Here is a 22,839-nt window from a genome sequence, read left to right as displayed (position 1 = left end):
ATAGATCTTATACTACTGATAATACTGTTACTGTAAATGGCGCATATACCTCTCAACCCATAGTCGAGTGTGCTCAGCGACATTAAACCTGAACGACACTGATGTTGTTAGTGTCATTTATATCCTATACGTTAGGATTTTAAAGAATATCTAATTGGCTCAATATGTAGGTATCATGAAAACAGGTGTATTTGATACGGGCCTCGGTGCCACAGTATATGGGCAACATTTCCAGCATACATTTAGTTGTTGTTTATAAACAAAAAATAATGGAGATTGATGTTCCATACCATTGCATTGCAGTCAATGTATTGTCTTGGTGAGGATGTGTCTAATTAAAAATATTCTGAGCTTGATACCCAGACTGATTGAAATATCCAGACAAATTTGATTGAAATTTAATTTGAAGAAGCACTTTATGAATTACTGAGAAACAATTTGGGGTTATATTAACTGTGTTTCATTCAGACACAACCAACTGTGCATATCAATGCACAAAGGCGTTGTTTATCACAACACCCTCTATTTGACTTTTCTCATGCAATATTCCTTTTTTGATATTATCATAGAGACGCTATGAAGCCCCATTTTAAAAACTATAAATGGACTCCAAATTGAATTATGTTTGTGAGACTGTTCTATTGTAAGAGCCCGTTGTTCGATCGTCCACCGTGTTATAGTGACCAGTCCTACCGTCTGATTGGTCCAAACAACGGGTGTTATTTGATGTTGCAGACTGGAGGTCGGTTGACGCCACCAAAACCGATGACATGTGATTTCAGCCAGTTTTGGGCTAGTTTTTCATCGCGACCTCCTACGCATTATTCAATGTGTCTGTTTGGTTGTGATGTGTACGTGGCTGATGACAACTACACTGGAATAAATCAGTGTCGAGAAGATTTTAACCATTCAGGAACTGAAAAAAAGACACATATTAGTGAAAGGTTACAATGCCTCAACTGACAGAAAGCAAAAAACCTTTACATTTTCGTTGTTGTTGACTGAACCACCTGCTGTAATGTCTTCTTTTTGACACGTTAGACTAAAGAATGCGTCTGAAAAGCCATGGGCTGTTCATTGATTTGATTATTTCCCTGAGGAAAGATTCATGTTTTAAGAACATGTTGAAATGAAATTAAGAACAACATGTTAAAATGAAATTAAGCAGAGAAACAGCCAAGAGCTGTGTTTATATATTGAGCAAACCAGTTGCGCTTGAATTGTGCATTATGCACTATCTGGTCATAATTTCTACTGTGGTTTGTTTACACTGAATATAGCCAGGCCTCTTGTCAAAACACTATATCTATATTGAAATGCAAAACCTGCGCCTATTTTTGTATAATCGAAGTTATTGTATCACAGCCAATTCGATTGGAAACCCGGAAAAGCATCGCAATCCACTCACGAAGATTGCGGCATCTTTTTGTTTTCTCTTCATGGAAGTACTGGTTCACGCCCGGTCAATTTTCCCATCCACGGTGTTCACCCCCTCGCACATGAATGCTCTGATGTGATAAAATAATATTGTCACCCCATGGTGCGTTGCGTGTACTGCTTGACAGCCCCTCCATCATGTTCAATCCATGTTTTTAAAATGATTTTACTGAATGAATCACATTTTGCGAACCAGTGAACCTATCATCGAATGATCTTTGCCTTTTCCGTCGCGTCCATTGTCGTCAAAAACGGACAGAGGACTTACAACTCTGATAAATGTCTAGTGCTTGAGAACACGCCATGTCAATTTGGCTTCATTCTGTGGATTATTAATGCGTTACAGAGCAGTATCAACCTCACCTCAAGAGTCCACTTTGTCTTGAACAATATTTAATCATCTCCCGCGCGCGGGAAAATACTCACACTGTGTGTCTTTACATCGGCGGCACGTGGAGGGATTTAGCGCAGCACTGTGTGAATGCAATGTGGTTTATTGTTTTTAGAAGATCAGCATTTGGCACGGATGTTTGCCGTTGGAAAAAAAAAGCATTGAACCAATGCTAAAGCGATTTCATTCTAATTCTGGTGCTCACATTTTCAAAGTTGTTTCGTGCTCGAAATTTGCTTGTAGCATCCACCAGTGAATGAGATCTTTGCCGTTCGTCAGCGTTCACTTCTCGGAACAAAAAGAAAATGAGAAAGATCGTCGGGTTTGAAAACTACCCTTTGAGTTTTGTTCAGACAGGCTTATAAATTTTGTCGGAGAATCTGTAGCTTAGTGCAATCAAATCAAGATGAGATATTGAATGAGAAATACATTTATTCGGTACTTAGGTATATTTAATTGTGTTCATGTCCCTATAACACTTGCAGCTTGCTTGAATTATTACCAATATCTTTGGATCGCGTGTTGTATGTATAATCAGTCTAAGCGATCGATAACGACCGACCAAAATGCAAACCAGTTATCATCTGAATTAAGTGCATTGTTTTTAAGAGCCGTTATGGGCCTACTCTTTAAAAAAAGATCATACCACTATGATACCATTCCATATTTTAATTAATATCAAAGAGTGTTAATTTTATTGGCCGAACCTAGTGTTACTTTAACACTCTCTGTGTTAACCGTTGATTCATTTTTATACATGGTGTCAATTTTAACACCCTAGTGTTGCAGTGTGAAGTTTCTCATCCAAATGCTGCGTGAGACTTAGCCTTCGTGGAAAACAAGCAAATGTCATGGGCCAACAAAGACTAATTAACAATTAGTTTCATGAGCATTCCCTTCTCAACCCATAGATGGAAACAAAGCCCATTTCCCCCATCAAATACCACATCAATAATACGGTGATCACCAATCTGACGAAGGGCTCGCTAATAAATACCAGGGGGTGTCGCGATAGAAATTGGCTTCACGAATTATTGATTCGGACTAGTACCAAACCCGAGCCATATTAACAGCGGGGCCCATGCGCTGACTGGACGGTATCAACGCTGCCCTTTCACAACCCAATCCACAAACCAACCCCCATCCCAACTCCAAATATTAAATACTGGGATAGTTCCGGAAGGAAATGTGTAATTACCAGGACTCGCAATCCAGTCCGCTCTCTGCCTAAACTAATAACGAGGCATACACAGAAGCTATTGGTAGTTCGCCCGTGCAGTTAGTTTTTTTTCTTAGCCATACAAATTGTTGTTGGTTATTGGGAGGAGTTAATTAAGTCGATGTGACAACTGGCTTGGCTGGATGATTAAGACTTCAAAGTTTGTGCCAACTCACTGTGGGAATTCTTGCCACGTTATTATTTGCAGCGCATGTCAATTGATATCTTCTTCCTTTTCTGTCCCCCCGAACAATGTACATGAATAGGGAGACTGCCACAATGGGGCTATAGTGTCCGGCTGCGGAGAACACCGGAACGTCAATTAATACGTTGGCAGGTTCACTTCCCGCTGTAGTAAATTTCTCTCGGTTCATCCAAAATATTATGTTGAGTTATCAGACTTATTGGGAACACTGTAACACAGAGACAATGGCTGTTGTCCCATAGTATTGGCCTTGGTGCCCCTTAAATGTTCCCGTATACTTCAAGAAATCCGTTGGAGTGCTCTATATGAAACAAATGAATATTGTCTTGCCATTTCAAAGATAACAGTTAACCCCTCACGTGAAACTTGTTCAGGGTTGTCCACCAAATTATAATGAAAACAGGTTCAACCAAAGTCTCCATTTTTCATGAAGTAGATGTTATTGTGGCGTTTTAATAACGTGCACGTCTCTTTAGTTGGTTAACACATTTAAGCAAGCAAAACAACAAAATGTTCCAACAACAAAATCTGTGATGTGTTCCTTTCAAATTTATGTGGCGTTTTACAAGAATAACCTATATTTAGACGTCCGTCTCTTTTGCTATTTCTCAATATTGGACACCTGAGTACTTCCACCGCACGGAAAAGGAGGTCAGAGATGTCTGGAGTCGTGTGGGCCACTCTTATTGAGACTTTGTTTCTTCCTTACTCCTTACATGATCGTCTTCATCATGAGACAACAACCGAGATTTATATCCGCAGCCCCCACCGGCCAAAGACGCAACTCTTCCGTTGTTGGCGCGCATTGCTACATAATATCCCCCCTTGTTGACATATTTATTGCCTCGTTTACCACGGTTAATATCAAATAGTGACATTTGTCATATTGGCAGGCTTTGAACAGCCCCCTGGGTTTAATGACAAGCTATTGATAAAGGAAGATCGCCCAGTACCTTCATGCTTGCGTAGTATGACCATGGATAGGTATAGTGACAATGAGTTATCACCCATGTTGTTCAATTGTCACTCTCCATCTTAGGGTAACATTTTCAGTGTTTTTTAATAGAATGCCTCATTGCGATGTTTGTTGAGCTGCGAGGTATGATGAGTTTCAGACCACTAACCCAGAACTGCCATTGACTGATAAGGAGTAGACTATCCAGAACATGAAATGAATCATGGTGTTGATGTTTGTCAGATCACTGAGGTGTGTAGCTCATGAACTACATGAAAAACAGCACAATTTGATGACATTACCGTTTACCCCCTATTAAGACCTTATTTCTCTGTCAACGAATCAACTGGGCTCTACATCTTCTAAGGTATCTTTCCAACTTGTTTCCTACCAACACTCATTTCTCAATTCTTTACGAAGTGTTTAGATGGATGCTGCGGTGTGTTGCTGCTGTGATGTTGTTGCTGGTCCACAGCTACCATTTATGGCTATATGATAGTGAATCTGGGGTTATGGTTTATTCATTTGTACATGTTGGGCCTCAAAATATTTTGTCAATTTGACAATTTAAACAGGTATTTTCTTGAGAAGGCAATATTTAACTAACACTTTTAGTTTGGGACACAGACCCACAAGGTCAAACCGGAAATATTCTCCAGTTAAATGTTCACAAACTTCCCAACCTTGATCAAACATACAGTCAGAGGAAGAAGACGTTGTTTAAGTTATAGTTGTACCTCTGTAGGGGTTGCCCATCGATCGCCAAGGAAGTGAGCAGTGATCTGTAAATCCCAAGGATTGCTGCCGTCCCTAGCGTGTTTTTATAACTGAGTAATTTCACAGCGTGTTGGCGAATCGGAGCACTCATGCGTTTTATCAAACTTGTCCATCTGTGAAAAGGAACCAATTAGAGTTATGAACCAAAACAAGTTGATACAAACCTGTAAAATATTAATATAAAAAAAAAGACGAATCCGAGTTATTCTGGGTGATGTTTTTTTCAGTCCAGACTAATACATCGGTTATAAATTGACGTATATCGAACTGTATACATCAATTAAGTTTCTGAATTGTTCACTTGCGGAAGTTTTAATAATACAACACATCGGCTATGATTCCATAATGTACAAATTAATTGTGAAGTTGTACATTGAATAATTCTTTCCTATTCACTCACCACGAAATATTGTCTGCGAAAATAACTCAACCCGCAGGGGGTTTGTTTTGTTTACTCATATAATTGTTTCGAACACGTCGATGCTTCAACAAAAATCATCCCCTATAGTACTAGTATAGAAAATAAAATGTCCTTTTAAGAAATTACGATGATAGTATAGCAAAACAGCATACTCATCAATAACTGATAGCCGTATTAGTATTATAGATAAGGAAAAAGGGTAGTAGAGAGCTGAACAAAGTACATAAAAAAAACTGCATAAGCTTTCGTAGCAAAAACTACTACCATTGCTTCACTACACACTTCCTTTTGATTTGTAGTAAACTGATCTATCTTGTTCGGAAGTTATCACAAAGTTGAGGCATCAGATTTTTATTTTTTTTATTGCATATCCAAATCATTCTGTCCGCGAACTGAGTTTTCGTCTCGTCCCTGATGACGTCACATCACGTTACTCTGATGAGATATTAAAGCGAACATTTCTAAGATAAGTCAATTTCCAACAGTTCAAGTTATACTCATGGATACCCTTTAAGATTATGTGAATAATAAATAACGCTCCCCTTTACGAAATCTTGAAATAAATCACATGAATACCACGTACTTTTCGCCAACTTTCGGGGAACGACCACACAAATTATCCCAGCACCATTATTCGGATATGAGATTGGAGCACAACATCTTCAGATTTCAATCTAAAAAACAATCCATAAAAAGAAGATGCAATTCTCTGCTCCTGCGGCTATACAGTGAGGCAAGATTTCCCACGGGGATCAAGCTGTCCATCGGGGCAGTACGCCCCCGCCCCTTCCCCCATCCCCCACATGATGTGTTTTTGTGTTGGTCCTTTAGACCAAAACAGATACCCTAGAGCTATATAGAGTCAAAATTAAACTAACACGAATAAAAACCTGGATTGGGTACTATCTAGTGGTGTAATATACAGGACAAGCCAGCTGTGTAGAGCGAGGATCTCACTCATCCTGAACCCATCTCCGGCCGGTCTGCCCTGGGAGCAATCTTCATAAGATGAGGATACCTGATTAAAGGTTCGCCCTGCCCTAACGTCGGCTCGTTTGTACCTGTATTGTGGTTGCCCCTCGAGCAGTACATCGTCCCTGCTTTCACATCCGAATGAGAAGCTTGTAAATGGGCATCAGGATCCAATTCAATAAAACGCTGACAGGGTTTTTGCAAACCGCCATTTTTCTATGCAAATAGTCTAGTTTTGTGGGACTATTAAGAAGGTATTTTCCACGTGTATGCTGTGAGGGTACGAATGAACTTTACAATATCGGGCAGGAGCTGACGATCGGGCACGGATGAGACAAGCTTGACACGTGTTGCTTAAATAATCGCAATTAAGAACTTGTTCCAGATAGTTACTCTATCGATAAGAAAAACAAAGGAATTCAAGATGTAGGCTGAATATTTATGGAGAAATAACCAAAAGGCTTTTATGTTTTTCACCTGTAGGTATGAAATTTGAATTGTTTGATACAATTTCTTTCCACGTTTATATAGTAGTCATCCGTCACGAAATAAAAGGACAAGATTAAAAACAATTTAAACCTGAATCCGATGCATCGAACTTGTTTGTACCGTAGAGATTTTTATAACTTCTTATTGGAGCCCCATGTATGAGGTGTCTGTGACGTCGTCATTGGCGAAGTGGATTAAGTTCAGGTGTAGCCCTACATATGTGTTACGATATGGTGGTAGAATATGGAAACTTAAAATCTGAAGCCTTTTTTCGGCATCTGGAAGCGCCCTTTTCGGCATCTGAAACACGCACAATTTTTACCACAAGGCTGTTTTTTTCTTTTAATATTCTCTCTTGCAATTTTGATGACCAAGTCAGTCAAAATTTTCAATGATGTGTTATTTTGATCCATACTGATGGAATGAACCAAGTAAAAAAAAATTGTCTTTGACAAATTAACAAAGGTGGCCTTTAAATGCCAATTTTGTAGCTGGATCCTTAAGCACACATCCAGGTATACTCAGAAAACGAGTTTTTGATTCCATCGATTAACGGTACGTTGGTTATCATCCGGGTTGTTAGGAATGTACAAAGTATTAACAGGAAACCAAGCAACTATTGATGGGTTTAATAATCTACTCAGTGTTTTTAACTTTAGTCCCACTGAACTTCCTATAAGCTTCTCAGAGGTAAAGACCGACCTTGCATCACCCAACATGTAATTCTCTCTAATTACATTATATTGCGTATATACAAATAAATGCTCGGTTGAATGAGAAATGAACCTGCAGAAATGTTCAGGAACCCTGAAGTAACTGACTTAGACTTCGCTGTAATAAAATCAAATATGTTTTTTTGCTCAGTGTGACCATAACGTGTATGTAATGAAAGACTACATCTACAGCATACACTCATTGGAGTGTGTGAATTTAATAACCCCGGGCTTTGAACCATAGCGTGCTATTCAGATGGCACATTCTAGTTGTACTTGTATGGAATTTAATTATAAATTTGCTTATATTTATGAAATCATTCTACATTATGTTTTGTCCGTCCTTATTGTCAATTGATAACAGGTTTGTTGTGATTTTGCATTCTAATCTAGTATTCACCGTAGACAAAGACTTCTAACACCAGCATATTATTGTATTTTAAATTATTTATTAATTTCAAATATTTCTGGCTCTGGTAATGAAACACAGGGATAGCTGGATGTTTATGAGAAGTAAAAACCCTGCATTAAACAGCACGAATGTTGACCCGTATGTTGAAAATAATGGTAATTTGCGAACACGAAACAAACATAATCAATCAACTAAAAACACAGCACTGGTCAGCCACGCGACCTTTTCAAGATCTTGATCTCTTGATTCTGATTGTAATCATCCTGATCAACAACTAGCTCCTGATCCACGAGTTTGATTGAAATTAATACTCAATCAAAACAAATAATATCAAATCTTACTTCTCAAATCTAATTCTCATTTAATGTAATGGTGGCTTGGAATGACACATCTTACTTGGGTCACGTGAATAAATTAAGAGGCACATTAGTTGATACTTTATTACCAAATTGTGTCTCTGATAGTTAAAACCAAAAATAGTTTGCAAGATTGTTGTATCACTGGCAATCCAACTTCTTGTTATTCTCTCAAGTGTGGAAATATTGACCCAAGACATCCTGCAGTATTCTTAACTCATTACGGAGTTCGTGCAGACCATCCATCACGAGGGATGGGCGCGTAGTCTTCAGCTCAAGTCGCTCTGTTTCTGTTTGCTCAAGTGTCCGCAATATTCAACGGCAGCCTGGCGTACTTTGGATGCCCCCCCCCCCTCTCCTCCGGAAGACCAAGCCAAACACAGCGCTTCATCTACCGTTCTTACGAGATTTCCATTCAGTAGCGATGTATGGCTTGCGAGTCTTTAATAAAGTCTCCAACATCTCTCTTACTTTTCACAGATCAATCAGAACGGGTATAATTTGTTGGACAATGCCACAGGGCTTACCTTTATAACATGGGTGTGTTCTTGTTTCTTTTGAATATGGTAGAGGGATCAATATGAAAAGGTTATCGTTGTTCCCTTTTTCTTTATGCGATTGTGATGTTGTCTTTCTTATTTTGGTTCTTAGGTTTACTTACAGTACATTAGGTCTTTGTTATGTTCCTATCACAATAATATGAGGGATCAATTTGAAATGATTGTTTCCTTTGTCTTCATGCGATTGTGTTGATGTTTTCCTGATGTTTTTTCCTTATTTTTGGTTCTTAGGTTTACTACAGCACATCGGGTCTTTACTTTGGTCTTATCGTTTGGGATAAGAAATGTATTAATCTGGCATTGTGTGAGCTGTAGAAATAATCAATATTAACAATATTAGATAGGCATCCATAGCGGTCTGTTGTCTGGGTGACATAAAGAACTTTGCATGAATCAACGAAAGAAAACAAACAATTATTGTATACTTGGTACTCCAAGTCAATTCTCGATACTCGACTGAAAATGTTCTCTCGATTTACTCGTGGTCAAACTACTGTTTTCCTTTCCGCTTTCCTGCGTGTTTTTATACACAAGGACGAGAGATTAAGCTATGAAAAAGAAAAACTAGAATTGTCTAAATGGTTCAAATATAGTTCTTATAACCATCATAAGCACCGTCTAGCAATTATAGTTTTAAAAAGCAATAAATGTATTTAACACCTCGGTTTGCATATCATTTGTTTATAAAGTATGCAAAATCTCGTACTCGGAGACCGAAGTACTTGGTACTCAACTGTTTGACTCGTCACATACAGTAACGTTTCTCAGATTCAGATTTGGGGGTTTGAAAACTTATTTATATATATATTTTTTTAAATGACCACATTACTTCGAAGCAAAATGTTTCTCAACATGCTTTATATTATCGAAAGCTGATGTATAGGCTTCTAACCAAAAGTTTGAATTTCCATTAATTGAGAGAGTAATTACCTGACGTAGATACCTTTTATTTAAATGGAAATACTTTAATTGGTAACTTGGGGTTTCCATGTGATGTACACGAAGCAATCATAATCTTAGCGTACCCAACTGCTATTTCATTACTTAACCTTTTAAGCTATCAGTGACTATTTCCTGAAGTCTCCGTCAATTGAACGGGTCTGGTACCCAGTCTTCTAAAATGCAAAGTTCCGTTTAACGACCACATTTGTTCATGTTTCTGGTTCGTTTTTATGGCCGACATAAGTTGCAACCAGTCTACCCGCAGTGTTTAATATCATAGGGACCATAATTTTGACTATATATAGACTGTATCAAATTAACTTTTTACTCAAAAGAAGTCTAATGAATATTTCATTATAAACTGAACCCATGGTTCGACTGACCTTAAAGTCATGCTCAATACAGAATAGATTCTTTAGAATAGAAATTTTTTGATCAAGATCTCCAGAGTCAGAAATGACGCCTAACTCACTTTAAGGTTAAGCTTCTGTGTCAATTTGATTCGTTTCGGGTAATTTTGACACTGATCCCGGGTCAAGCTGACCCATAAATCGGATGAAATCCATGGTCGCCCAAGAAAGTGTCGTTTTACAGTTTTAACAAAACAAAACATGATTGTTTGAAGCCACTGGAACATGTTTCAGAGCAAACACTCCATCAAAAGAGATTTTACACATGTTCTCCACCGCTATTTTACTATTTATATTTATAATTTATATTTATAGTTATTCTTATGTATTTGTGCTTAGAGCTTTGCCGAGGCTTGGGTGCTTGGTGGTCTGTATAGACATCCGTCGCTGTGAATCTTGGTTGTCATGTTCTTTAAGAATAAATAAACAACTTGATTATAACTTGATTATTGATTTCACCACCTTCTCACTATAGTCTTATATAAGAAGAACGTCTGTAATATTACATCAATTATGCATGAAGTGAATTGCAAATCGAATAGAAGTCCTGAGATATCACAATGAATCCTCTGGAATTAGATATTTCCCAATGGATATTTACTGCCTTGTCGTAGATTCATTCAATTGTGTGATATATTCAGATGCTATCGTAAGAATGGATTTACAGGAGTTGAAATTGTATTCACTTTGTTAGTGTATGATATGTAAAGAATACAGCTCTTAGTCTTAGCTACCCTACAAGATTCGTATCTTGTTCGACCTTGGGCGTTATACATAAATTATTTCTTGAAGTCCTTACACAAACCCGAAGTTTTTGTTATAAGTAACAAGGAACTCATTACTTATATCTGAGAATACAAATGACTGACATTAACCCCTTAGGTTTTGACGGTGACAGAATTATGAAACGACTGATGTTAAAATCCTCAAGTTGTTGACGGTTAAAGAAATATCATTGGGGATCGAATAATCTTGAACTGTTTGCCTCATACAGAATGAATCTTCATCAAATCAGTCAAAACTTAATTCCTAATACTGACTTTGGAAAACAACACAACTAAAAATACATGTAAACTATAGATCGTTTTGATTTAGTGATATATTATAAACTGACTTTGGAAAACAACACAACTAAAATAACATGTAAACTATAGATCGTTTTGATCTAGTGATATATTATAAACTTGCCATGAGGCATAGATGCAATAAGACACAAGACTGTTGCCAAATTAACCGAACAAGCAAATTGCGGTGAATTACGCAAGACAAATCATTCTTATTAAAATTGAAAGTCACTTGATCTGTCATGAATCCAAGAACCATTTAATAACCGTCTTGATTACTATCGACAATTTGCCAAGTCCCTCTAGGGACAACCAATTTACCCATCTGAGAAGCTCTCGGGTAATAGAGCCCCCCCCCCACACCCCTCCCTCCCAGCCCAGCGGTTGATCGAGGCTTCATCCGGTAGGATGTGACAGTCCGAATTACTCCCGCGAACCGCTTGCTTATAAGTTGGGTTACCACAAAAGACATCCCTGTCCTGTAAAGATTAGAGACAGGTTCCATATCTGATCAGATAAACCTTAGATTTTATGTGAAAACAAAGGAGAAATATACCTCTTTGTTCTTTAGAGGTGCTCAATTATCATTGCAGTTCATGGTTGCTGAACAAACAAAATAATAAACGAACAAAAGGCAAGTTTGATAGAATTATAAAGGGGTATCAGTCGTTGTGTAAGCGCATGTCTAAGTGGTTAAGTACTGCGGCCAATCCTCACTAATAAAACCAGAAATTTGAAAAGGAGGAAAGCTTTTAGAAAGCAAAGTCTTTTCCGTTTTTATAATCAGAAGAAGTTGACTACCCTCTCTGCGAGTCAGAGACCTGTCTTTTAATGATTCACCGTTTAGTTGTTGTTTTGATCTAAACATACTGTTTGTGAAGTCTGATCTCAAACTGTAATGATAGATCCTCCATTCATGTCATGATTGTTTCGTCATTGTGTCTCATATTTCTAACCTCCTTACGGCTCTACCCAACACATATTAGTTTTTGCCCACCCAGCCCACAACGCAGTTCGTAAAACATTTTAAATCCAAGTCTAATCTTAAATTGATGTAGCAGGCTTACAGTGGTAAAAATCAAATCTACCTTAGGCTTAAACGATGGATTGGTTGGGCTGGGTTGGACAGTCCGTCAAATTATTAGAACACAAGATTTGTTTTCCTCTCCATGATTATGATTGAATCTTACCACGCGACCATGTGTTCCCAACTTCTCCTTCACGTTCATCTTTCAATCAATTGCAATTACGTTCCGATGTATTGTATTAGTGTTTATTTCTCTACAACGATCACTTTCTGCGAAAACTTATTGGATTTGTCCAGTTTATCTAGAGAGAGATAAAAGAAAAAATCTCCTACGATTTGTCAATGGCTTGGTAATTTGAGTAACGACTTTGGTGATAGTTGAATGACTTCCTATACGTGGTTTGATGTTGGATGGGATATCAATGCGAGACAGAGTACAGTGAATGCTAACACTATAGACCTAATCATCATTATTTTAACATTTCAAAGAATGATCTGGGGCTGAAATTTCATTTTGGATTGTAAATCACACGGAGTGTAATATCACATAATAATATCACAGAGATACGCGAAAGTTATTTATATGAGAAAGTGAAAGGATTGATCTAGATGACTATTGCCATACAACAGCGCCACCCATTGTTATCAGGGCATTTTAATGTAATTCTCTGTCAATAATGGACTTTCATGAAGTCTTTGTGAAATCGGCGGATAACCCTTTTTGTGAAAAACAAACTCCTTTTCACAAAATTTCATGGAAGAACTCGCAAAATCGGCATTTAATTTTCTCTTATTTTGAAAGATTTGTCCCTTTGTTTAACTCATAGAGTTTGTGATATTATATTAAAAAAAAATCAGTTTTCGCTATCCTTGGGTCTATTTAAATTTAAGTGCACGTCCAGATGAAAACGTCGATTTGTATTTAATTTTTTATTTGTTTTGTTGCACAAAAGGTGTTCAATTTTACCGTATTAGGCCTACTCATGGCCTTCGGAAGTCAGCATCACACAAAGTCAAAGATGCTATCCAACAAAAAGCTCCTAGTCTAACGATGAATTTATACAAAGAGTTTCCTGTACAGTGACCCCCTGTCTGTATATAATCATTAATAACTCCATTTGCGTTTTAAATAACTCCGGTGAATTAATTCAAGATGTCCATAGATTCACCACAAGGTGTACGTGCGGGTTAAATAGAGATTTAGAAACCATTTAGAAAGTGACATTTTAGGGTCATATTCCCCCTTCTCTGTAAGGTAGAGTGGTTCAGTGGGAGTAACGAGGCGATTTGCTGGCCAGGCAAAGAGCCAGCTGGTCGGTTTGAAGTGGGGTCATTCCCCCGTGTTTCCTTCTGAACTTAGAGCAAGGAATTAAGTCAAGGCGGTTGGAAGTAACGAGAAGAACTTATACATGTTTGATCAAGATGTTTGTTGTGAAGAAGTTAGTAGTATTGACTATACGTTGTATTGCTGAATACATGCATCTATTTTTGCTGCTGTTTTCTTTTGGCTGCCTTCTTTTGTTGTTCTAAGTGTTGTTCTTATATGGTTCTTGTTCTGTTGTAAGTTGTTGTTCTCGTTGTAAGTTATGAAATTATAGTATAATAGGCATAAGTCACTCAACGCAGAATGAAACTCTTATTAAAACTCTTTCCTTTGGTTTTATCTGTTTATTTCATAACCTAGTCCGGTTGGCGAATAATGGTATCTTAACTCCCGTTCCACTTCTCGGACCCTGTTTCAAATCCCATCGGGGGCACTATGTGGATTTGGGTTTTCGTATCTGACTTCGTGGGTTCTCCCTTGAATAATTCTGTGGGATCGTACACTGAAACCTCCTTCTTTGTCTTCTCTCCATTGGGTTCTTATATGTATAGTGATGAGTTCACTTTTGTAAGAGTCCTTGGCTGAACAACCAGATATTAATAAATAGAATAAAATCTAGAAACGAACACTGCTCCTCCGAGGCTATATCCCTAGGGTAAAAATAATTACACGCTTCGCAATCTAACCATCGGGTCGTATGTAAGTATACCCAAAATGACATTGCGAGATTGTTATTAGTTTTGAGTATCGTTTTTAATCACTCTGACCTTATCTTTGAATAATATCACCGATAATTCAACCTGGTTTATTCCTTACAAATTAACCCTTACTAATTGTAAATGACATATCCGTAATTTGAAATCTTTCTCAATTAGCACAAAATCCCCCATATAATTATCTGTAGCTATGGAAACTAAAGGATGCAGTCATTTCGTAACAATCCTCCCAGACACATTGTCTCTTCAACTTGGACATAAAGATATATCAATTCCCTTAACTTTCTCTTATTGACCTCTGAATAGTTCCCAAGATAATATTCAGTCCTCCTTGTTCTCATCATTATCATTACAACTATTAGTTAATGGCGTGACGTGTCAACCATAGCAGAGTCTTTCTCAAAGGCTAAGCTTTAATATTCAAACAAATGCCAGAAATTATAGTCGTGATCCTCACATTTTTGCGACCAGTTTACGTGACTTGCCATTTAAGAAGGCATCCATGCTCTTTAGTAAGAATGACATTCCACAATCGTGTAGTTCAAACCCGCCTAACCATGTTTGTAATAGATGTCCCATTTATCAAAACATAAACTGCACTCTCCATTGTCTGATGGCAAGGCAAATCCGAATAAAAAAGGGGAAGTCTCACAAAACCATAAAAACACATTTCCTTTTTACATCAAACTTGAATTGTAAAGAAATCAAAAGCGTTGTTGGAAATTCGTATGTTCAAGGATGTTGGAAATTCGTAAGATCAAGGGATTAAGTAGCAGACTGCTTTTTATTTCCAAGGGCGATCAGAGCCATTATTGAATTACTGGGAATCGGGGAATAATCTTCAAGATGTACAGAGCTTTCTAAGAAGCCATTACAAAATGTTCTTCCTTTCTTTGTTCTCCTTCTTTAAACTGATCTGAATCTACATTAAATTTGTTAGTTAGGCCTAAGAGTAAGATAGTGAGTAATTCATGATAATGATAACATGCCGGTTTTCTGTATAAAGGATAGCGAATGGGGTGGAACACTATCTTAAAACAAGAATGAATTAGTGTTAAAGGCACCGGACACCTTTGGTAGTGTTTCAAATACCAGTATTCTCACTTTCCCATCATGCAATAAATAACAAATGTGTGACTCAATTTGGACTTATTTGGTCATCGAAGTTACGAGAGAATAATGAAATAAAAAAACCTTGTTGCACAAACCTTTGGTGCTTTCAGATGTCTATTAATTATAGTAAAAGGGATCAGGCTTGAAGTCTTTTATTATTTGCGTGAGACGTTACGCTTTCTATAAAAGAAATACGTTACTTCAGAGGGAGCCGTTTCTCACTGCTAGTTACTAAGTAAGTTTGTATGCTAACAGTTATTTTGAGTAATTACCAACAGTGTCCAGTGCCTTTAAATTAATTAACGTTGCCCTTTGGTGAGCATCAAATTTTCACGGTGTATGTGAAAGCGTAACCCATATTCACGACATTTTGCTCAAGACACCTTTGGCAATAAAGCAAACCATTTTTAAGGGGGCGTTGTTGTTGACTAGTTGTGTTAATATTATAACCTTGTCACCAACCTATGAATTTTTAAACATTTCTTTAACTGCTTCTTTCAGAATTTTTTTTTTAATTATAGATTATGTCAATAGTTTGAATAATTATATAATAACATTGATGTTTTGAACCACCTTTTATTGGCGTTTCACTCTTTGTTCTCTTTTTTGATAGCCAAATATTTTATAAATAGACATATATTGGTTTTATTCCAATTTGTAAGTTTTGTTTGTTTGTTTGTTGTTTGCAGATTTTGACGAACTAGGAGGGGTGTCGGTGGGACGTGGGGGATCTAAGCTGGATATGACCATGGGCAGCAGGTCGTTATTAGTGACACTTGTGATCACAGTAGTCATACCCAGCATCTGGGCAGGTGCAATAGCTGGGGCTCAAACACAAAAGGTGAGTGAGATACGCTGGGTTGATAATGATATCAATAATTGACAACATTTTTAAGTCACACAATGTCGTCAGTATGACTCAGGGGTGGATTTCACAAAGGTAGTCCTAACTTAGGACTAGTCCTAGGCAATGCTATAAGAGATAGAACTGGTCCTAAGTTAGGATGAGTTACTGGTCCTAACTTAGGACTGGTCCTTTCTCTTAGCATTGCCTAGGACTAGTCCTAAGTTAGGACTACCTTTGTGAAATCCACCTCTGGGGTCGATTTCACAAAGGTAGTCCTAACTTAGGACTAGTCCTAAGCAATGCTAAGAGATAGGACTGGTCATAAGTTAGGACCAGTAACTCATCCTAACTTAGGACTGGTCTTATCTCTTAGCATTGCCTAGGACTAGTCCTAAGTTAGGACTACCTTTGTGAAATCCACCCCTGGACACACATCTTCAAATGAACCTATGACTTTGGTTTGACTTGTGGAATTGTTACATATATGTGATAGTGCTCGAAGTATGTAAAGTATTGCCGAAAATGTCACTAGAGTGTTTTTTTTCATCATGCATATAGTTCCAAGTTCTACTTAATATGTGTTTCTGTAGGCCCCCTAATGGAAGAAAATCAGTATTTCAACAACATAAATTCTTTTAAAAAAAATGTATAAAAGACACACGGGATAAAACTTTCTTGAACCACAATGCATCGGCATTCTTGGCATAAATAAACAACATAATTTGTGGGTCTTTGGGTTCAATTTGTAGGTCGAGTTGACCCAAATATCGAATCGGCTGTTTGAAAAACTGTCCGTCAAAGTTAGTTTTCCTTTTGGTGGACACGCAGTACCGTAACCGGGGACAAAATCCCCTATGGCCTGGCTTATTATTGACCGTCGGAACAGCCTTTACGACTTTTGAAGATTTAGTAGTAGATAGATGGCCAGACCCAATTAATGACAAGTTTCGGAGGTTTCTTGTTTCTTTGTTGTAATTTAAGACCAACTAACCATGATAACTGTTTTATTGTGTTCTATGCACAGATTCGTCGAGAAAGTCGAGAATCTGGCAAGTACTGGCCAAACTCCGTGGGTATCTCAGACCAACAGCTACGGCAACTCCTAGCACACTCTCTGGCGGACTCGTACAGTACGTCAGGGGCAAGTCACATACGGGGAGGAGACGGTGATGCAGGGTATATATACGATAGTCGAGATCAGGTCGATGACACGGGGACGAACGAGGAGGAAGGGGAACGCGTAATCGGGAGCGAGGTTACATCGAGAGACTCGAACCCCGGGACAAGCAAGAGAAATGGGTTCTTCTATGGCAAAAGAAATGGGTTCTTTTATGGAAAGAGATCAGCGTCAACCCCTGGCAATGCAAATGAAGTAACTCAAGTGAGTGTATAAGTCAATTCAAGTTCTTGAGAATATTATTTCTATTATTTGGCTATGGCTAACAGTGCACCTGTATAGCATTACAGGTACCAGTGCAGCAAAACGTCATAGCTGAACACGCCTTGTTCCATACCTTCCGCCATAAGCCAATAGTGAGCGATCGTAGGTGTGCTTCTAAATTGTAGCCATAGGCTCATGTGGTGCGTATGGCTAGACGTAGAAACCAGGGATGGAGAGTGCAACACCATGAACCCCAAACCAACTCACTTAACAAGTAGCTTATTCGCCCCCCCCCCCCCCTCTACGATCTAGTATTATAAACTTTTGAAATATTTTTTTTTTTTTTTTTTTACAATAATAACAGTGCTAAATTTACTGTTATTGTAGTTTATTGCTAAATCTACATTTTCTCTGGCGCTTACAACAATCTCCAAACTTTGTTTACCATGTTGTGCACTATTATGCATAACTCCTCATAGTTACAAGAAAGACAAGTTTACGGGCATAATAACAAACTTAAACAACGCCCTCTTGTGACAACTACAATCGCATGTCGATTTACGATTCCATTCTCCACCTCCACCACCTACGCGATATTTCCAGTAGTTCACCCTATCAACAAAACACAAATACGAGCCGGCAAGATGAAAGTAGGTTTGTTTTGACAATAGACGCTACCGTCGGAAATGCCCTTGTTTAGGCGAATCACGTTTTGTTCGCCACGAAGGGACGGAATACGTGCCTACGAACAATCGATGGCCGCCGACGATGCGACCAATAGTGGTGGGCGATGGTTCGCTCTAAAATAGCAGAGCATGCAGTGACGTGGCATTGAGCGTCAAACACCATGTAAATAATGGTTTAGAAAATGGGTCAAGACCCTGACGTGTATATCAATTATAATTTAAATTTCTTCCTAAATGGTTAGCGTAAGTAACCAAACAATCAACCTATGTGACGAGGATCTCTCCCAGTACAGGGCTTTCTTAATTAAACAAATGCTATTAAATAATCCACCTGTTGGTGAGCAGAGGGGGCGGGATGAACAAAGTGGTATTGGTCAGTGATGCATTGTGACCACTAAAAATTAATCATCTACTGATTAATCACCGTCAAATACAGTCATCGTGTGACAGCAAGCGCGTGACACTCGACAAAATTCCTTGAGAAATGGCACATAATCTGGACAGTGCGTGATATGAAAATACTGTCTGTTCCTAAACGGATTGATTTATAGCCAGTGTACTTTGAATGAGGAGCGGAATTTCTGATTGCATGCATGGAAATCAGGTGTGATTAATTTCAAACAGAACGTGAATTGGATTTCAAAATTCTCACGTGATGTTTGTTTTTTCTTCATTACTTTATTTCCCGGTTCCTCTTTGAATCAATCATTTGTCCTTCTTTAAAGGGAGGATGAAACAATAACAGTCTTAAGCCCTGTTCACACTGTATCCATATTCCTTTGGAATACATCCATGGGGAGGCCCCAGAGGGTTTTAACCCCACAGCCACCCAGTGCACTTTCGCACTGTCCCATCTGGTCACTATTCCACGGGGTTCCGGTTGCCCAAATGAAGACTATCTCGGGGGCAGGGGTGTTTCCCGGGGTTGGCTCATTTGCAGGTTGATCAGGGGGTAAAGCCACTCGCCGTTAAACTCCGGGGTTGCCCCGGGGAATCGTTTTTGTCAACTAATACCTAACGCAGATTTAATCAGCACAGGACTTCCTAATCTTGGATTTTTGTTATTAGTTTGAAAGAAGAACAAAAGTTTTCTTCATGAACTCGCCTCCCATATTTTTATCAACCCTGGATTTCTCAAAGTTTATGATTTCCTTTCTGTTCTTCTTTCTCTTTGACAGTGCACCCCGTGTGGGCCTCAAAACAACGGCCAGTGCGTCATGTTTGGTACATGTTGCAGCTATGAACTAGGTGGCTGCTTTTTCCTGACAGAAGAGGCCCTTCCATGTGTGACGTCAAAATCGTCATCACTATGTGAGCTGAGCGGATTGCCGTGCGGTGACGAGGGCTATGGAAGGTGCGTGGCAGACTCTGTCTGTTGCCTGCCGCAAGAGGGCTCTTGTCATATCAACGCAGAATGTGGAGGCAAGATGACATTTCAATAGGACTTGCATTATGTGGACTTTAAATTACTTATAAAGGGATAGGAAAAGGTGGTTAATATCTGTATTTTGAAAAGGGTAATAAAATTGAGAGTTGTTTGAGAAAAGGGACACGAATGTTATTTTGACCTCAATGTGTAAATTTAAACAATTTTAGCGATTACTTATTTTTAGACCACTACGAATTAAACTGTTTTATGTTCTTTACGACGGGAAGAAAATGAAATCTTTTGAGAGATTCGAATGTACAAAGAGTGTTATCATGATGACTTTATTGTTTTATCTTGCGACGTCACATTATTTAAGCAACCTATGTTTAGACAATAGTACAGTCATGAACAAGTTACCCTCTGACTCGCCAACGAATTAAGGTGTTTTTAACACGTTTTTACGAACAAAAACCACTGCTTTCGATCGTCCAATGATTTGCCTCCTTTTGCCTCAGTGAGGGTGCATTTTGGCCTCATCGGTGAGGGCAAATTTTGAGAGTGTGACGTCACGCAAGGGGGTCAAAACGAGTTTCCAATGTTGTAACAGGGAAGCTACATGAGTAAAATATTGTCGACTGACAGAAGTCTATTGTTCTATTCATGATAGATAACCTATGATAATGTCCACACGGAATTTTTAAAATAACTCAAATATTGTCCCAAGAACAAAAAACAGTGTCCCCTCCTAGCTCGCTTAAAATTCAACAACATAATTGATACTCAGGGGAACCTTGTTACAGAAAACGCCTATGGGTTCAACTCGTTAATTTCAACCGAGGTTTGAATAAGTTCAGAGAGTGCATGACGTTCATTCAGAACGTCGATGTAACTCCCCCTCCCCCCCCCCCCCCCGCCAATCAATAAAGATGTACCAAAAGTGGTATTTTTGTTATATAAAATGCCATATAAATACTGACTCTCTCTCTGCAGGTTAAATGACAAAGACAGATTATATAATTTTGTTAAAATGAATAAAAATAAGTGTTTAATGATTATCATAATGTAATAGCTTATTTACTTCTAGATTTTCTTATAACATAATTATTAGCTTCAGGCAGTCATTAATTTATTTTAGGGTGTAGTGAGTTTCTCCTATACAAATGTTGAAATATAACAATACAAAAATTACTGACTAAAACGGTGTAAGTTTACTTTAAGGGACTATCTTTGGCGACACTGCGACAACTTCGGTTTGCAGTTTATCATTCTTTTGTTCATCTGTGACTTCAATGATTACACCGTCTCTATATTAAGAGACTGTGCGAGACTACAGTGCGGTAGTAAACGCTGTGCGAGATTATAGGCGATGCTGCACGTTATTATCGTTGATCACTACACCTGCGATTTACTCTCAGCTTTTTGACAGATTAAGATTTGCCACGAGACTAATCTGTTATTGATACACGTATACCCTGGGAAGCGTTTCCCTTAACGGTCGTTATATCCCAACATCCATTAGGTAGCAAATCTGTGTGAAAAAAACTGTTACTCAATTTCTCATCGAAGTTGTAAGAGAAAAATAACGGAAAATACACCCTTGTTGCACAAATTTGTGTGCTCTCAGATGCCGAATAAAAAGCATTACAAAAACACATCTCTTGTACAAAAATCGTTACCTCAAATTCCAATGGCCAGGAGACTGTAGTCTAGTGTCTGTAATGTTTTGGTTATTATGACCTCTTTTGAATGTATACATGCCAACTGTTTTGTTCATTGTCTTGATGTAAACAATTTAAAAAATATAATTGGGTTCTTTAAGTTGTATGCTGATGTTATTTATTTCTGAAAGATCTTAAAGATGAATAAAAATGGTAGGGCGCTGGTCCCCGGCGTCGTGCCAATGTACAGTGCATTGTCTTATCGTCTGGTTATGTGTGGTCTCCGTCCGAGTACCAGTTTTTTGAAGCCTTCCGTCAATAAGTACGGAATATTAAAATAAAAGCTTGTTTAGAGTTGCGTTGTGTGTCTTTTGTTTGACTGCAATTATTTCGTATTATCTCGCCAACCATATTTATTTATGCAATACACAAACGCACGTACTCACATCAAATCTTTGAGTGTGTTGCGTCAAACATGTTCATAATAATGGGTGCGTGGGGCAGGTGGGGCCGGCAATGACACGTGTTTAATAGGGAGTGCTGGCTATTTAATGCATCAAACCACTCATTTGTGTATTTTTTAGTTTCGATCTTATGGAGGGGGGGGGGGCTGGTCAATCAAGAGTGGGATGGGGCGATGTGTCTAAGCTACCCCGACCATGCCCCTCTCTAGTAACACATCATGGTGGTTTTAAAACTGATGTAACTTTGAGTGGCCTCTGCAAATGCTCTCATCAGCCTACTTGTTGTTTTTCGATTGTGTGCCATCACGGCAAGAGCACTGAAAGGGGGCTTGTTAAAGTGAAATAAAACCGAAAATACAGTTCAATTGGCCTGAAGTGCTCCCCCACCCATGTAGTAATAAAAATGTGCCCGTTAAAGATAAGTTTAGTGTGTTACGACAAACTCCATAAGAATTGTTTCTGAGGTGGAAAGCATTTTCTCTGAAGTCTCTGTCAATGACATTTTGAAACAGAACACTCGATTTGTCAGTCCATAATCTTCAATTAGACGACTTTAAATCCGACTCGTGCATTGAATCAGATGGGCAGGGCAAAACAAATAGTTGGAACAAAGAATATGCAAGGTGTGAGGATATTATACTTGTCTCATATAGACAACTGCTAGACGATCGTGTTTCAAATAAACGGACACTTTTAGCTGGGAGAGGGTGTGAGGCGGGTTGGTGTAGGGGGTTCTTTGTGCAAAGTGTGCTCCGTTTCACATTACAGCACTCACTACATTAAACCCATTCACTCATGGGGGGGGGGGGGGTGATATGCAGTCCTGTAATGCTTCATTTTTGAAAGGGCACGGGCACCAAGGCTTTTTATGTTAACCTCCTTGGTAAATGGCACCCTATGAGGCAATTATACATTTTAAATACCGGCCATT

General features: G+C 38.4%; 1 protein-coding gene across 1 annotated transcript in view; it reads left to right on the top strand.

Moving 5' to 3' along the window:
* The window catches only part of LOC139940646 (uncharacterized), a 37,683-nt gene extending 15,994 nt beyond the window's left edge, over positions 1-21,689 (top strand). Inside the window, exons 2-4 of the mRNA XM_071936997.1 lie at positions 16,193-16,344; positions 17,375-17,731; positions 19,596-21,689. Of these exons, the coding sequence (XP_071793098.1) occupies positions 16,246-16,344; positions 17,375-17,731; positions 19,596-19,859 (720 nt within the window). The 5' untranslated portion in view covers positions 16,193-16,245 and the 3' untranslated portion in view covers positions 19,860-21,689. The remainder of the gene's footprint in view (positions 1-16,192; positions 16,345-17,374; positions 17,732-19,595) is intronic.
* The last annotated feature ends 1,150 nt before the right edge of the window (positions 21,690-22,839 follow it).

This window comes from Asterias amurensis, chromosome 8, assembly GCF_032118995.1.
Source record: "Asterias amurensis chromosome 8, ASM3211899v1".
NCBI classification, from domain to species: domain Eukaryota; kingdom Metazoa; phylum Echinodermata; class Asteroidea; order Forcipulatida; family Asteriidae; genus Asterias; species Asterias amurensis.
The sequence above is the reverse complement of the archived record's forward strand: the minus strand, read 5'-3'. Positions and strand labels throughout refer to the sequence as shown.